This window comes from Procambarus clarkii, chromosome 23 (assembly GCF_040958095.1).
Source record: "Procambarus clarkii isolate CNS0578487 chromosome 23, FALCON_Pclarkii_2.0, whole genome shotgun sequence".
NCBI classification, from domain to species: Eukaryota; Metazoa; Arthropoda; class Malacostraca; order Decapoda; family Cambaridae; genus Procambarus; species Procambarus clarkii.
Genome location: NC_091172.1, coordinates 14,278,652 through 14,296,038, shown reverse-complemented (window position 1 = coordinate 14,296,038; position 17,387 = coordinate 14,278,652). Strand labels below are relative to the sequence as shown.

The window sequence follows — 17,387 nt, the reverse complement described above, 5'->3', positions numbered from 1 at the left end:
CCCACCCACCCCCCACACACACACACACACACACACACACACACACACACACACACACACACACACACACAGGCGCCGTGGTTCTTGGCCTGGGTTTCAGCTGTCCTCGGCCTTGATTCATGGGTCATCCCAATGTACTGCGACCCATTACGTTACTCATGCCTCGTGTTGCTGACCCATGAGTCTTCCTGCAGTCATGTGATTTTCCAAAATAGAATTTCAACCATGGCTACCATAATGGTACTGGTCCCCGGGGATTGCCTTCTAGGAAAGGATCAATGCAGGGCGGGATATTCCAGCCGGGGTGCTGCCACCGCCACCTACTTCACTTTAACACCATCACCAACGACCATATTAGTATAATAACTCCTACATACACAGTTATATATACATAGGATGATTTGGGTGCATCCTCATAATGCACCCAAAATTTGCCAGTGCAGGCTACTGAACATATGGCCCTGTATGACTAACCATCCTGCGAGATGAGGACTTATAGTATCACTGCTGCCTTATTCACTCTTGTGTTGATGATGATATCCTCATAATACACTCAAGAGTTTGCCAGTGCAGATTACTTATCACATGCCTCTGTATGACTTACCATCCTGTGTGATGGGAATTTTAGCATCATGTAGCTAGTTTTGTGACACTGTTCTCCCCTTCAAATGGCAGGGCAGAACAAACGTCTAGTGCAGCTGCACACATGCAGGTTTTTCTAAATGTGTTTATAAAACAAAACAAAATTCCTTAAGGTTAATTTAATTTAGTACAGTAGTTTCATTGCTCCATAATAACTCCATGAAAGGGAAGAAGGGCTAAACAGAGGGGAGGGAATGAAGAGGGGGAGGATAGGGAAAGACGTTGAAGGTAAGAACGGAAGGGAGGAGGGGCATAGGATGAGGGGGGAAGGGAGGACAGGCAAGGAAGAAAAAGATAAGGGGGGGGGGGGTGAAACTGGACGTTAATGTGAATAAAATTTGAGAATGTTTAATTTCCCTTTATGGTCATTGGAATATTTCCAACTTTATTTATGTGCAATCTCCTTCAGTTTTCCTTGACAAAAAAACTAGTCCATTATAAAGAAAATATTATTAGTAATTTGTTTCAAATGCTTGTTCATGTGTACAAGTGCATAACTAAACCCCACCCACAAATCTCAAATCACGTCATTTTTAGGCACTTTGAAAATTTTCATTCATATTTTTATTTTCATTATAACCAAATCTATCAAAGGTAGATTTGTATATTCTGTTTGAAAGTAGGCTTATGTAACATGATTACTGCACACTCTAGTGCGCTCAGTCACGGTGGGTCATGGTCTCTTAATAATTTTGGAAGTGATGTCTTCAGCTTTGCCATTTTGTTGTTTTGGCAGTGAACCATATTTTATCCATAAGTTATTTACTAAAACATTTTAATTGTTCCTTTTGATTTGATAAAATATTAAGCTTACTGGGGGTAGTTTTGTTTTATCTTGTATACCCTTTCTATTGTAGTCTTATTATTTATAAGTTTTATGGAAAATTTTTATCATTATCTCTTTATTAGTGTTTGTTCTAGTAAGTACTGTATATGTTATTAATGGTGGTGATTTACTGAATGAATTAACCATGTATATATGCTTAGTTGTATCTAGGCTTCTGATGATTAACACAACACTTATCTTTTTTCTCCAGATGGAGGAGCTACAGATGGCAGCCCTAAAGATGCTCAGGACTCAAAAGATGGCAAACCTCGTCCGCCACCTGTTGACGTAAGTTGCTCCGACAAGCGTTAATAAAATGGCCAGATATATTGTCACAGATCATGCAATAATTTGATTAGGTTTTCCGCTGACAGCAGATGGGCTATCATTGTTACCTTCTTTACACCACACTGGTTGTTTCTCTTCTAAATCATTACTTTGTGGCCAGGCTTTGAAGAGTAAAACAACTATCTGCATGCCACCATTTCTCTGTCGGTGGATGCTTTATTGACTGATCCTGTTTCCTTGGTTCCCTGTTCCAGCGCTGACATTTCCCAGGTAGTTCATAGTGTCCTGAAGTCTAATGAGCCTGCAGGCTACCCTCAGGTCCATGACGTTTGTAAATGTGTGGCTTTGGCTGCCATCTTTAATATGCTCTGGGCTGATATTCAAGCTCAGGGATTTGAGCATTCTAACAGGGTGCTTGTGGCCTGTGTTACGGCCACTATGGGTCGCAACCGGGTTCTTTGCTGGAGGAACCAAAGTACTAGTATCCGACCCCAAGTCGGTAGTGGCTTTCAAGGAGTGAGTTTGGTAACGCAAGTAAAACACAAGGGGGAAGTTGAAAGGAATACGACATTTCATCAATTATCAATATATTCACATTATCACTTTCCCATCACCTTAAATAGAATCATAAACGAAGTATTACTACACTGATATATACACGTGTCGCTCTCATAGGACACTAAGCGCTCCTCGATGCTCGTGCAATGCAGCTTTGTCAACTTCCGTGTTTCCTCAACACACAGTACCGTCCTCAACCAGTACTGGGAAACACCAACGAGTCTACCCTAGCCACGGGCCAGCCTATCTACAGTCTCACTAGGTGCTCCTTGTGAACGCCCACAATCACTCTCCAGCCTGGTGCTGGCAGAGAACATCAGCCTCCCCCTGCTGAGCCTCTACACGAACAAATACAAGGGTAACGAACCCCTGGCAGGAGCTTCTTGCAACTAGCTAGTTACACTCCTTCGTAGCACCTCACTGTCAGTCGTCTCTTCCTCTAGCTAGTCCCGGGATACGCCACGGGAGTATCACGGGAGACATCTCCCGTCACGCAGGGGTGCAGTCGCACCTCCACAGATCTCCACAGATGGCTCAAAAGGGCCACCACTTTCGGGCTATTCATGCCCGTGCCACCTTTTGGGTGGCTTAATCTTCATCAATCGGGATACGCCGAATTCTGTCACTGCCACTTCACAGGCAGACAGCAGATACTGCTCAGTTCCTCTTTGGTGGCGGCTCACTGCTCACATAAAGCAGAATGGAGTAGAGAGATAATGGCTGCCCTGGGTAGACTGCCTGTCTTCGTACCACCTCAGCCCTACGTCGCCTGTGTGGATACAGACACCTCATCAGTAAACTGCCCAGTACTTGGGACACTAGGAAATACAACTTACGGACTCTGACATTGACATACACCTCCTCCCACAATAGATGGCGCTGATTTTCTAGGCGCCACCTCAGAGGTCAGCTACAGCGACCCATCGAGCTGACCAGGGCAGGAATCTAGCGTCTCTTGCAGGTATCATACTGCCACCATCAGATGGCGTCGTCCATTTTGTGGGGGTTTAGGGAGCAGACTCACAGATGGCGTTGACGTCGCTGCTCCATGCTCCGACGATAGAGTTGGGTTCGAAACAGCCTGGTCTTTGGTTAATGTTCCTAGGCCCGGTCAGCCATGTGTGGTTTTGGACCATGTCACCCAGCCTGATTTCTCATCGTCTTGAGAGCCCGCCACGTCTCCTCCTACCCTGTAAATCTCTTACTTGTTTTCTGATTAAATTAACTCAAGAAACCCAGAACTGAATGCCAGTTTCTGGAGGAGCTTCCCTACACAAGGAAGGGAGCAAAGTATTGGCTAAGAATTATAGACCAGTCGCACTAACGTCCCATATAATAAAAATTGAGGCATGGCTCCTCTTGATGTCATTCACCTCGTGTCTTGCATGCCAGCCCTTGGAGCTGGCATGCAAGTCATGCTGTCAATTAGCCCAGCTTCTGCATTGACCAGGGGTCTTGAAGTGGATAGAGTATAACTGTATATTAGCTGGTTATTGATTGCTGGTCTAGATATAGATGAAAGATCCAGGTCTAGAATGAAAGTAAACAAACTGATCGAAACTGTCAATGCGAAAAAGTCCGATCTTCACCTATCAATAATCACTGGAGAATTCAAACTCTGCTATGCATATGGAAACGTCAAAACACACAAACCTGGGAACCCACTGAGTACCAACGCCCACGTACAAGCTGGCTAAATGACTCAACTCGCTGTTGGCACCCTACATACCAAATGTGTTTAGTCTAAGGTCGCCGAAGGAACTCGGTGACCTGTTAAGAGGATCACGGGCCACAAGTGTAAGAGCCTCCCTGGACATAAGTTCAGGGAAGCTCCCTTAGTCACTGTTGACTAATGTGCCCGTGGACAAGACTATTGGAATAATGATGGACAGCGTGTATCGAGATCCGATTAGCTCTCCTCTTGACATACCAGAGAGCATATTAAGAAAGCTGCTTGAAGCTTGGACAAAATAGTCCTGACGGACACATGTACAGTATAAGCAAGTGGACAGCGTCGCCATGGGCTCCCGGCTGAGTGTCTTGTTCGCAAACTTTTACAAGGGTACTATTGAGCAGAGTTCTGGTCGGATTAAACCTAAATCCTGCCATCTACTGCAGGTATGTTGACGACATGTTTGTATAAGTCCAGGATACCGAACGGCCATTGTAATTGAAGGAAGCTTTCGAGCTAAACTCGGTTTTAAACTTCACTTATGAGAAGGAGAGTGGGGGTAAGCTGCCCTTAGATGTAGCAGTCATGCAAAGGAAAGGCAGCTTCCATCATGCAGTACATACTAAGAAGACAAACATGGGGATGTGCCTTAACGCTGACAGTGACTGTCCGGAGAGAAACAAATGGTGTGTTGTGAACGCTTACATCGACCGAGCTCTCACTCACAGCTCTGGGTGGAAGCAGGTACTCACCTAGTTGTACTTGCCTAGTTATGCTTGCGGGGGTTGAGCTTTGTCTCTTTGGCCCGTCAATCAACTGGTGTACAGATTCCTGAGCCTACTGAGCTCTATCCTCGTTGGATACTGGGTGGATAAGGAGTTATATAGAATAAGGCAGATTTTGGTCAACAATGGCTTCTCCAATGGTTACGTCGAAGACATAATAAAAAGGAAGGTGGCGAGGTGTGCAACAGGCAATGGAACAGCTAATACCGCAATACCCGTACTTTTAATAAAATTGTTCTACAGAAACTAATTCTCCACGGCTCTACAAATTAGAGGAAAGAGCCCTAAAAGAGATAATTGAGAGGAACATTACCCCAACTGACATCAACCAAAAGATGAAACTAACAATATATTATAAAAGTAGGAAAACTGCCAACCTGTTAATGAAGAATTCACCTGGCACCAAGAAAAATGCCTGGAAAGAGACCAACGTTGTATACGCCTTCACGTTCCCACTTGGGGATTGTCAGCCCCAACAAACTCAGTATATATAGGCAAGACAACAATGTCTCTCTCAAGGCATTTAACAATGCACAAACAACAGGGCTCCATCAAGGAACATATAATCGCCACACACAACGAGACGATCATCAGTGATATTTTGACGAGCAACACCGAAGTAATTGATAGATACAATGACAATAGAAGATTAGACATCAGTGAAAGGCTGCATATCAAGAAATCTAGACCAGCAATCAATAGCCAGCTAATACACAGTTTCACTACCCACTTCAAGACCCCGGGTCAGTGCAGAAGCAGGACGGAATGACCGTGAGCAACACAAATGCGAACAAGCTTGAATGGTCCCCAACCCAATATGCAACTGATTGCATAGTGCTCCTGGCTGTCTGGATTTGAATCCTTCTGGGGTGTGGAGTTTTCAGTTGCATATTGGCTTGGGGACCATTCAAGCTTGTTTGCTTGCATGTGTGTACTCACCTAGTTATACTCATTAGTTGTGTTTGCGGGGGGTTGAGCTTTGACTCTGGTCCCGCCTCTCAACTGTCAATCAACTGGTCATGGTGTGTGTGTGTGTGTACTCACCTAGTTGTGCTTGTGGGGGTTGAGCTCTGGCTCTTTGGTCCTGCCTCTCAACCGTCAATCAACAGGTGTACAGGTTCCTGATCTATCATATCTACACTTGAAACTGTGTATGGAGTCAGCCTCCACCACATCACTTCCTAATGCATTCCATTTGTCAACCACTCTGACACTAACAAAGCTCTTTCTAATATCTCTGTGGCTCATTTGGGCACTCAGTTTCCACCTGTGTCCCCTTGTGCGTGTGCCCCTTGTGTTAAATAACTTGTCTTTATCTACCCTGTCAATTCTGAAGTTCCAGGAGTTCCTCAGTGGTCAGTTCCTCACTGTGCTCCTCCACTAACTCCTGCACATCAGCAGCATCCAACTCCAGACCCAAAGTTTGCCCCAGAGCAACAATATCATCCACTAGATGCACTTCCGGGTCTTCCACAGGTGCAGATGCAAGTGGAGGACCGAAACCTTCGAAGTCTCACTCAGGGACACCCTCAGGCCATGGTTACGCCATGCAGAGTTTAGGGTCCTCCGTGTCACTCCTTCCCAGGCCTTATCGATCAAACGTAAGGCACCCAGGATATTGAAGTGGTTCTTCCAGAATTCTTTGAGGGTCAGCTCTGTATTGTCTATCACATCAACACACCTCTTCAACAAGGCCTTCATGTAGAATTTCTTAAAATTTGTAATGACTTTCTGGTCCATAGGTTGGAGGAATGGAGTGGTATTGGGAGGAAGGAACTTGGTGATGGATTGATTTTTGGGATAAAATTCTTCTCGCATCTGTGGAGGATGTGCAGGAGCATTATCGAGCACAAGCAAGGCATTGAGTGGCAAGTGCTTCTCTTCAAGATATTTCCTCACTGAAGGGCCAAAAACATCATTGACCCATTCAGTGAAGAATATCCACGTGACCCAGGATTTCTTATTGGACCTCCACATCACATTCAGTCGTGCCTTGTACACTTTACACGCCTTGAACACGCGTGGATTTTCTGAGTGGTAGACGAGCAGCGGCTTGACCTTGCAATCGCCACTTGCATTGGCACAGAGCACGAGAGTAAGTCGATCCTTCATCAGTTTGTGGCGAGGCAAAGATTGTTCCTCCTGTGTGATGTAGGTCCTCTTTGTCATTTTCTTCCAAAAACTGGCCAGTCTCGTCAAAATTAAAAACGTGTTAGGGCAAGAACTCCCTCTAGCAACAAATTCCTGGAACTCTGGTAAAAATTTCTCGGCAGCAGCTTTATCAGAGCTGGCAGCCTCCCCATGTCGCACAACACTGTGGATACCGCTTCTCTTCCTAAATTTCTCAAACCATCCACGGCTTGCCTTAAATATCTCCTCCTCTTCAGACGATGCACCTGGTGTCGTCCTGACAAGGTCCACATACAACTTCTTGGCCTTTGCACAAACAAGAGCTTCAGACACACTATCGCCATGTAATTGCCTTTCATTCATCCAAACTAGCAGTAGCTTTTCAACCTCTTTTAGGATTTTTGGACGTTTCTTGTTAACCTTGGTAACTCCTTTAGCCACCAAGTGTGTTAAATTGTTCCTTCCTCTTCAGAATGGTACAAATAGTTGATGAGGACCTGCCATACTCCCTGACGAGATCAGTCACATGCACACCACGCTCATGCTTTGCTATGATTTCCTTCTTCACTTCCACGGTAATTGTCGCTTTCTTCCCCTTCCCAACACTGTCTTTAGCAAGCAGCAGCTTTGGCGACATAGTGTGTTACAGATTGCAGTCACAAAACCACAAAAAAAGAGAAAATCACAAATAAATCCAGAGGGATGCTTGTCGTGTGCTATACAACAACAACACTGGTGTCGGAGGCGTCTGAGAATTTGCGAGAACCCGCGAGATGCTAGGAAGCACCATGTGGTTTTGCTGGTTAATAGAGGTGAAGCTCGTCAATACAGTAGAGACAAATTTGCTGCGAGTGGCTTGCTCGTTACGGGAAATGCTTGTAAATAGAGCCGCTCGTTAATTGAGGTGCCACTGTAACTGTAGAAGGTCTCTTGCTGCTTCTGTGTTGGTTCGGGATTTTGAAGTGGGTAGAATATAGTTGTGCATTAATTGGCTGTTTATTGCTGGTGTTGAGTTTTTGTGTGGTGCACCTCACTGATGTCGAGTCTCCTGCTATCGCTGTATTTATCGATGATTTCTGTGTTGCTTGTTAAGATTTCTCTGATGTCTGGTTGTGAGAAGAGATTATATGTTCTTTGATGGAGCCCTATTGTTTGTGCATTGTTAATCGCCTAGAAAATGACGTTGTTGTCTTGCCTATATACCGAGTTCTTTGGGGCTTAGTCTCCAAGTGGGCATGTGAAGGCATAGACGACGTTGGTTTCCTTCAAGGCATTCTGTTTGGTGTCTGGGGAGTTTTTCATGAGTATGTTGGCCATTGTTTTGTTTTTGTAGTAAATTGTCAATTGTATTTTATGATTTTTGTCTGTAGGGATAACATTCCTATTAATATCATCTTTCAGGACTCTTTCCTCTGTTTTATGAGCCGTCGAAAAGAAGTTCCTGTAAAACAGTCTAATCGGGGGTACAAGTGTTGTGCTAGTTGACTCTTCAGAGGTTGCATGGCATTTCACCCTTCTTTTTATGACGTTCAATCAACTCTTTGATCCACTACTTCTTCGATCAACTGTTCTCATGACGTATCTAGTTATTGATATGTTTCTTAATTCTATGTACAAGTAGCCATTAACATCGAATCAACATTTTTTATGACTTAATTGTGGTGTGTGTTTTTCAGATTGCAGCAGCACAAAATGCAGGTCAAGATGGTGGCATCAAAACCCCCACAAACGCCTCCCAAACTCCGAAATATTATGCTGGCCCTTCCCGTTATGATACCTTTCGAGACAAAGAGCGTAAGATTGGCCACAGAAGGGTTGATGAAGGTGGAGTGGTCACATACAAGAAGGTAAGATATTTTATACTATTTGGACTTCATTTAATATGTAAAGTGTTCATTTGTACTTTACAGTACAGTATATAGGCAAGATAATGAATGCTCACACTATAGTAGAAGAATTATGTACTGTTCAGTATAGTAAGGTCTACCTTTAATAACATATCATATTAACAAAACTTAATCAATATTTTTAAAGTATCAAATTGACTCGGATAAGGTGACCACTCTAGAGTATATACAGTACTCGACATAAAGATTTTTTCCATTTAATACAAAAAATTGTCCTGGCAGTAAGCATCCAGCCATGCAAAACTTTTGTTGATTCCCAGAAAACATAAAAATGAGCTAAAAAATATATGTACAGTATTCATAAAAATACAATAAAGCCATTAGTTTAATGAAAAGTTGCACTTTTTCAACAGGCTACAAACTAGATAGTTTCGTAAAAACTAAACTGTTCTGAAATGAAATGAAGTATATGTTCAACCATTCAAGACATTTTAAAATCACGATTACTGTATGTTGAATAATGTTAGCTGAATGAGGATTGCCTCCATAGTCAGATGCAAGTGGTCGAGTAAAAGGAAATGGGAAAAGATGGAGAGGCACAAGGTCAAAAAAGAAAAGTAGCCATTCAATGTTAGGTTCCACAAGCACAATTTAGAGAATGTTTTGTGAACATTAGATGTTTCTGACACATCAAACTACCAACAGATCCTAGAAATACTGTACAGTACAGTACTGTATTGCCATAACAATAGGTTTTCAAGAGGAACCTAGATATGTTCCTGTGGCAAGTGACCCATTAGCTGGGCTTTGGTGGCTGTGCTGGCCACAGAACCAGGGAAGTAATTGCTTTTAAAACAGGTCACAGATTAACTACAGGTAAATGGAAATGGGTAACAAAAACAAAGTAGACTATCTGTAAGGTAAAAGGGGGAAGTCTTTATTATTTTTCTCATGATAATTCGTCCATTGGAGAACAGCCATCTGGTGTATAGTGTATTTCTTTTAAAGAAAATGTAAAATATATACAGTAAATTAATTTTTGTTTTAATTATTGGAGATGAAGGAGAGTGAGTGAACTTCAAAATTTTGCAAGTTTGAAGTTTTGTAGATAAGTATGCATGTAGCTGGGGCCCTGACAATATGGATGATGTACATTAAACAAAAGCTTTAAGGATCATTGATAGCTCAAGAAATTTGGGTTAAAATACTGTCATGATGGAGGAAAGGACAGTACACTATGTTCTTTAATAATACTGGAGACAGGCAAGCTCTTTGACACACTGATGCATTAGATAAATGGTATCATTTATTGTTTTGCAAATTTCATTTGAATGTATTCATCATAAATTACTTGTTGCTTTCAAGGTATAAAGAGTCGGGTGTCTATTGTGTGTGTGCCTTCACTAGCTGTGATAAATACATATACTGTACGTGTGAGAAGTTTTATCTACAGTTCAATATATTGATAATGGTGAGGAAGTTTCATTGCAAGTGAGGTCAGAGTTAAATGGGATAAAACACCATACATTGCAATTCAAAATATGTTTTGTGAATTTTTAAACAGTTTAGCTTGTTAGACAATATAGAGATATGATACTGTATTATATATGACTAAGATTGTGAATTAATAAGCCATTATTCATCCACACAGATTGGGACTAACCAGTTGATGGGTTCCATTCAGTTGGGGATCCAGCAAGCAGTGGGAAGCTTGGCGAGTAAACCTGAGCTAGATGTTTTAATTCAAGATTTTTATGTGGTAGAAACTATATTCTTTCCTAATACTGGTTCTCAGTCAACACCAGCACATCAATTTTCTGATTTCAGGTGAGTTTTAGCTTTATCAAGGTAGTAGTTATGACTATTGTCTATACTGTGTTAATAATATACTGTATATGTATTTGAAAATATGAAAATTGGTTTATAATTTTTGTCTATTTTCATCAATACAGAGAGCATGTTTTTCTTACTAGATATGTAATAACAAAAATACCTTTACTGTATTTTTTTTGGTGTGGCCTTTTGACCCTAGGTAAGGAATAGGATAGGGCCTGAAAAAATAGTGCTGAGTGTAATGAAATGCCCTTTTCTGGGCAGCTTCAGTAGCTACCCAGCTCCCTAGCTCTGGTACCCCAGAGACAGCCACAACTTACCAAGTAACTGGGTTTTCACAATCCTACTGGACATTAGAACCAGAATCTGGTATTCTCAAGAAAGCAAGAGGAGCATGGAGGATCTAAGATCAACTTCTTAAATAAAACTGCCAAGTAATACAGTAAAAGTGAACAAAGAAAATCTACTGCATATATCTTGATAAAACAAAGATGAGATGGAAATAAGGAAAGCAGTAGCTTGCCCAATTTAAACAAACCAGCTCCAGTCGTCTGAAGGTTCACTTGCCTACCCTATTAACTCAAATGCCACCCCAATATACAGTAGCCAAAATCCCCATGGAAAAGAAAAGTAAAATAAATGATACAAGAAGTTACTGAGGCTGCCCAGAAAAGGATGTTTCATTATGTTCACTGCTTGATTTATGGTCTATGTTGATTGAGTTCTCTATCAGCGTACCAAAGCATTGCACCTCTGCATTTCAAAGAGGTTATTGTGCACATTCTGCCATGCCTACTGGTTTCATGTGATGTTACAGGTAGACGTTTGACATGGATAAAAAATGTTCTAATTGACGAAAATTGAGGACAGTTATCAGAGGCAATGTATCAGACCGGAGAAGTGTTATCAGTGGAGTACTGGGTTCAGTTCTAGCACCAGTAATGTTCATTGTCTATATAAAAGATCCACCAGAAGGAATACAGAATTATATAAATGTTTGCTGATGATGCCAAGCTATTAGGGCAAATAAGAAATTTAAATGATTGTCATGCCCTTCAAGACCTGGATTACATAAGTGGATGGAATTTAATGGGAATAATTGCCATGTTATGGACTGTGGAATTGGAATAAATAGGGCACACACACAGCCTACAAATTGCGAAAAAGCTTTTCAGAATTCTGATAAAAAAAGAGGTCTAGGGGGGGTTCTGAATAAAAAAAAAACTGTCACCTGAGAATCACATTAACACTATGCATGAAGCATGTGCTATACTTTCCAACTTTAGAATCACTTTTAAATTTATGGATTTAATATTAAAATATTATATTAAAATATTATATTAAAATATTAGAGAAATTGTTCACGATCTTTGTGAAGCCAATGTTTTAATTTGAAGCAGATGTGTGGTGCCCATATCTTAAGAAGTGCATCAATAAACTGAAAAAGGTGCAAAGGCATGCTACAAAAATGCTTCCAAAACTGAAAAACAGAGTTATGAAGAGAGGCTAGATGCATTAAATATGCCAAAACTAAAAGACAGAAGAATAAGAGGCAATATGGTCACCATTTACAAGATGATAATAGGAATCAACCAAATTGACAATAATTCCTAAAACCGGCAACCTCAAGAACAAGAGGTCACAGATTCAAGCTAAGGAAACAAAGGTACCCAACAAAATATTAGCTTTTTCTTTTGCAAACAGAGTGGTAGATGGAACCAATTGAGGTGGTGGGGGTGGCCACATCCATTGATAGTTTCAAAGTGTTATATGACAGAGTATGTTCTGGGAAGATGGGAGACCACGGGCACAGCTCTCATCCTGAAACTACAATTAGGTAATTACACTTAGGTAATTATACACATACATATATACATAATGACTCCAAAAAAGGTGACGTTACTGGTTTAGTCGGCATGAGATGCGTAGTTGCTGACATAGTGATGATGGTGAAGAAGACTGAAATTGTCAATTTGGATGCTTTTTATATTCATTGCTTCACTTTAGTTTACACAATGTGTTTAAATATCACAATTTATGTATGAATACAAAAATGGAGTACTGTACATAGGCCTACAACATATGTACACCTGTACTGCACATAAACTTTTCCTGGCACAGCTCAAAGGAAATTTCATGCAACCCTCCCTTTGCTGCTACTGTCTGGAAAAATTTTCCAGAAATAGATTCCAACAATGATGGTAAAGGCAAATTGTGATTTGATGATAATTGCAGGCCACTAGTACCTGATAACCTCATTACATAGTAGGCAGTTAAAAACAATAAAAGAATTTTGTCATTGGTCTTGGTTAACTCCATTACATTCATACATATATACAATATTATAATTATATTTGCATAGATTGTATGATAACCAGGAAATATAACTAAAATCAGCAAATGACTATAACTGCAGTAGTCATGGAGATCAATATTTTGACAGTAGGTTACTCGTTAAGGGTTAAAAAAATGAGTATCTTTTTAATAGCATAGATGAAAATTTAAATTAAGTATATCTCTCTCTTACTATAAATGCAAATTTTGCTGAATTTTCATCAGCATTTCAACCCTTGGTGGGGACAAATCTGAAAATGAGGCTTCACAGTCAGAGTTAAATCACTTTTATTTTAATTTTAATAATTTACTGTACTGTATTTGTATTTTAGTTTTGTTAGACCATTTATATTTGTTTCCTAAACAACTTTGTGTATCTGTAAGAATTGTGTTGCATCATAATGGTTTTAGATGCTATATAATATTTACAGTACTGTATATACTTAGCTGTTGGAAGTGATGATCTTAGGAATCGGTTAGAGAGAACTTAACACTTTCACGCTCTGGGCGCACGACCTCCCCACTACCGCGGGTGGGTTTGGGTATTCCACAGGAACGCGCAGTTATTCTGAAAAGTGAATACTCTTTTCAACTTATGACAAGAATTGAGGTGACAAAGATATTCAATTTGGTATCAATGTGTTCGCAATAGAATTCTCCATAGGAGTAAATGCATATAAACTCCAAAAGCCCGGCTTACCACCCACAGCAACAGAGAAAGTGCGAGCGAGTGACCCGGGAGCGTGCAAGAGTGATAAAATGTGTACACTCTTTTCACTTTGGTCACCTCAATTTTTGTCCTAGGTTTTTCATTTTGGTATCAATGGGTTTGCAATAAATTCTCTAGAGGAGTATATGCATACAAAATAAAAAAAACCTGGTCGCTGTCCACCCGCCGACAAGTTAAAGACGGGCCAAGTGTTACCCGCGAAGGAGCGCCCAGAAGCCCACCCGCTACACCCCCAATTCCCACCCACAAATGTTTAGTATATTTTCATCAATTTTCATGTTACAGCACTTATTTTGGTATGAAATTTTTTCTAATAGAATGCTTTAGATGGATACTTGCATGTAAGGGCAAATTGAAGAACAATATTGCAAACAAATCACTTGGGCTATTCTGCTTTGAGTACTATTCAATACTCACTTTCCCCTTCAGAGCAGGAAAGATTGCTGAAATAGAGGGAATACAGAGTACATGTACAGCACGCATAGCCAGGAAAAAGCATCTAAACTATTGGGATCATCACAAAGCTCTCAAAATGTACTCTCTAGAAAGGAGACAAGAGAAGTATGAAATTATATAGACATGGAAAATATTGGAGGGCATGATCCCTAATTTGCACGTAAAATAGCAACACTGTCATGAATGATATGAAAGGAAATGCAGAATAGAACCAGTGAAAAGTAGAGGTAGAGGTGCCATGGACTTAGAGAACTGTATGAACATCAGAGGCCCACGGTTGTTCAGTATCCTCCCAGCAGAAATAAGAAATATTGTCAGAACAAAAGTGGAAGTCTTCAAGAAAAAACTAGACAGTTTTCTACAAGAAGTGCCTGATCAACCGGGCTGTAGTGGATATGTGCTGCTGCGGGTCACTCGCTTGTCGGCGAGAAGCAACAGCCTGCCGGACCAAACTCTCACAAGCCACAAGCCCCGAGCTGGGCTTGGGGAGTAGAATAACTCCCAGAACCCCATCCAAGTTCAATCCAGGTACTGACTACCTTCCATCAGTTGGGAGTTTTTTGGTGTTACCTCTGTATGTGCTGCTCCTTGTTCTTACTCTAACTTCTCAACACACTGCCTTCAGAAATTAATTTGTTTTATAATTCACATGTTATTGCATCAGTTCATCCACATCTTATTTCCATATAGCAATCATTTATTATATATTTCTCTTGCTCCCATATGTTATTTTAACTTTTAACTGTGTTATTGATTTCAGATTCAAGGTTTATGCCCCCATAGCATTTAGACACTTTAGAGATCTGTTTAGAATTCAACCCGAGGACTATCTTGTGAGTATAATATTTAGTAGCTCTCTTTTTTATATTTGCATGGTTGATTAGTATTCATTAAGCAGTGTTTAAGTACTGATTATTAGACAAAAAATAATTTCCAAGTTTACTTGTAAAATTAGTGCAAGTTCTTATTGGGTCTTACAGTATATTTCTTTCAACATATCAAGGTCTGTATGCTGAATGCTAGTACAGTGGTACCTCAGCTTACGAATTTAATCTGTTCCCAGAGATGGCTCGTAAGCCAAATATTCATAAACTAAAGTGAATTTCCCTGTAAGAAATAATGTAAGTTGAATTAATCCGTTCCAGACTCCCCCCCCCCCCAAATTAACTTCAAAGTAAATTTTATTCCTAATTCATCCAAATCTTCAGTACTAAAGTATGTACAAGTTATTACTTACCTTTACTGATGACTCTTGTTGGCGTATGGATGACGATGAGGAGGGGGGAGGAGGAGAGAACATTCCCTGAACATGTCTATCTAAAAATAAATAAAGCCTGGTTGATCAGGTATCCTTATCTTGCCTTGAAGTTACCTTGAAGTGTTTCCGGGGATTAGTGTCCCCGCAGCCTGATTGTCGACCAGGCTTCCTCGTTGCTGGACTGGTCAACCGGGCTGTTGGATGCAGCTGCTCGCAGCCTGACGTATGAATCACAGCCTTGTTGATCAGGTATCCTTTGGAGGTGCTTATCGAGTTCTCTCTTGAACACTGTGAGGGGTCGGCCAGTTATGCCCCTTATGTGTAGTGGAAGCTTGTTGAACAGTCTCGGGCCTCTGATGTTGATAGAGTTCTCTCTGAGTACCTGTTGCACCTCTGCTCTTCAACCGGGTATTCTGCACACCACCTTTGGAGGTGTTTATCAAGTTCTCTCTCAAACACTGTGCAAGGTCGACCAGTTATGCCCCTTATGTGCAATGGAAGCGTGTTGAACAGTCTCGGGCCTCTGATGTTGGAGTTCTCTCTCAGATTACCTATTGCACCTCTACTCTTTAAAAGGGGTATTCTGCACATCCTGCCATGCCTTCTGGTCTCATATGATGTTATTTCTATGTGCAGGTTTGAGACCAGCCCCTCTACTATTTTCCATGTGTAAATTATTATGGATCTCTCCCACCTGCGCTCAAGAGAATACAGATTTAGGCATTTTAGTTGGTCCCAATAGTTTAGATGTTTTACTGAGTGGATTCTAGCAGTCAACAATTTCTCCAGCTTTGAAATAGGCTGTCATTGTGCAGCAGTATTCCATTCTAGAGAGCACTAGTGTCTTGAAGAGTATCATCATTGGTATAGCATCTCTAATTTGAAAAATTCTTGTTATCCAACCTGTAATTTTTCTTGCAGTTGTGACGGCTACTTTATTGTGTTATTTTTTTTTTTGAGATATATACAAGAGTTGTTACATTCTTGTACAGCCACTAGTACGCGTAGCGTTTCGGGCAGGTCCCTGGAATACGATACCCGCTGCGAAGAATCGTTTTTTCATCCAAGTACACATTTTACTGTTGCGTTAAACAGAGGCTACAGTTAAGGAATTGCGCCCAGTAAATCCTCCCTGTAAATATAATTATAAAGTAAATATAATTTAATAGTAAGGTCTTTCTGACACGAGTCCACCCAAATCCTTTACATTGCTTTTTTGTTGTATGTTATGATTTGACTGTGTGGGGTTTTCTATTTTGTTTTCCCGACTGCAATGTGTACGTCACCAATTTACGTGTGGCAGACGCTTCACGAAGCTGTCGGAATCCAGTAGAGAAAATACGGGAGCAACCATACAGGGCCTGGGAGCAAGGTAGAGTTAGAGTCCTTGAGGGTCTCTTCTCAGACTAGCCTCACCTGGTCCTCATCCACATTGGTCGTTGGAATCTCCTCAATGCTTGAAACACTTAAGGGACTCCTAGGGTCCTCAACACATTTATAGATTTGTGAATAATAGGCAACTCGGTGTTGAAGACACCTGGAGCTGAAGGCTTAAGTAAATAGTTGGCAGTATTCAGAAGTGGTTCAACGGAAACACCGCATAAAGCTTAACAGTAGCTTATTTACAAACTTAACCACTAATACAAAGGGTGCTTGATTTACTTTGAATTGGTGTCAGAAAGGCTATGGTTGCATTAGCAAGATTCTTGACATTTGACTAATTGATTCAGATCCACTCGTGGAGAAACACCTAACTTAACACAATTGACAGCCAATCATTAACACGGCAAACCTAACTGGCGGTGTGCAAAGGGTCACAGGAGTTCCAACAGGATACTTGGGCAATGATGATCATGCACAATAAATCTCAATAACACTCTCAGTGAGACAGGCAATGATCATGCACAATAATTATGTCACACAATAATTGTGTGGTTTATTTGAAACTCACATTCACAGACGAGTGTAATGTCGTGGTCCCACACAGATAAACACGCATGCACCGTTGGGTGTCTTGGTCTCCACCTA

At 41.0% G+C, this 17,387-nt stretch overlaps 1 protein-coding gene across 1 annotated transcript in view; it reads left to right on the top strand.

Moving 5' to 3' along the window:
- Nucleotides 1-1,276: 1,276 nt before the first annotated feature.
- Nucleotides 1,277-17,387, top strand: part of PIP5K59B (Phosphatidylinositol 4-phosphate 5-kinase 59B) — a 311,973-nt gene continuing 295,862 nt past the window's right edge. Inside the window, exons 1-5 of the mRNA XM_069329652.1 lie at nt 1,277-1,310; nt 1,680-1,756; nt 8,578-8,748; nt 10,400-10,575; nt 14,862-14,934. Coding sequence (XP_069185753.1) covers nt 1,277-1,310; nt 1,680-1,756; nt 8,578-8,748; nt 10,400-10,575; nt 14,862-14,934 — 531 coding nt within the window. The remainder of the gene's footprint in view (nt 1,311-1,679; nt 1,757-8,577; nt 8,749-10,399; nt 10,576-14,861; nt 14,935-17,387) is intronic.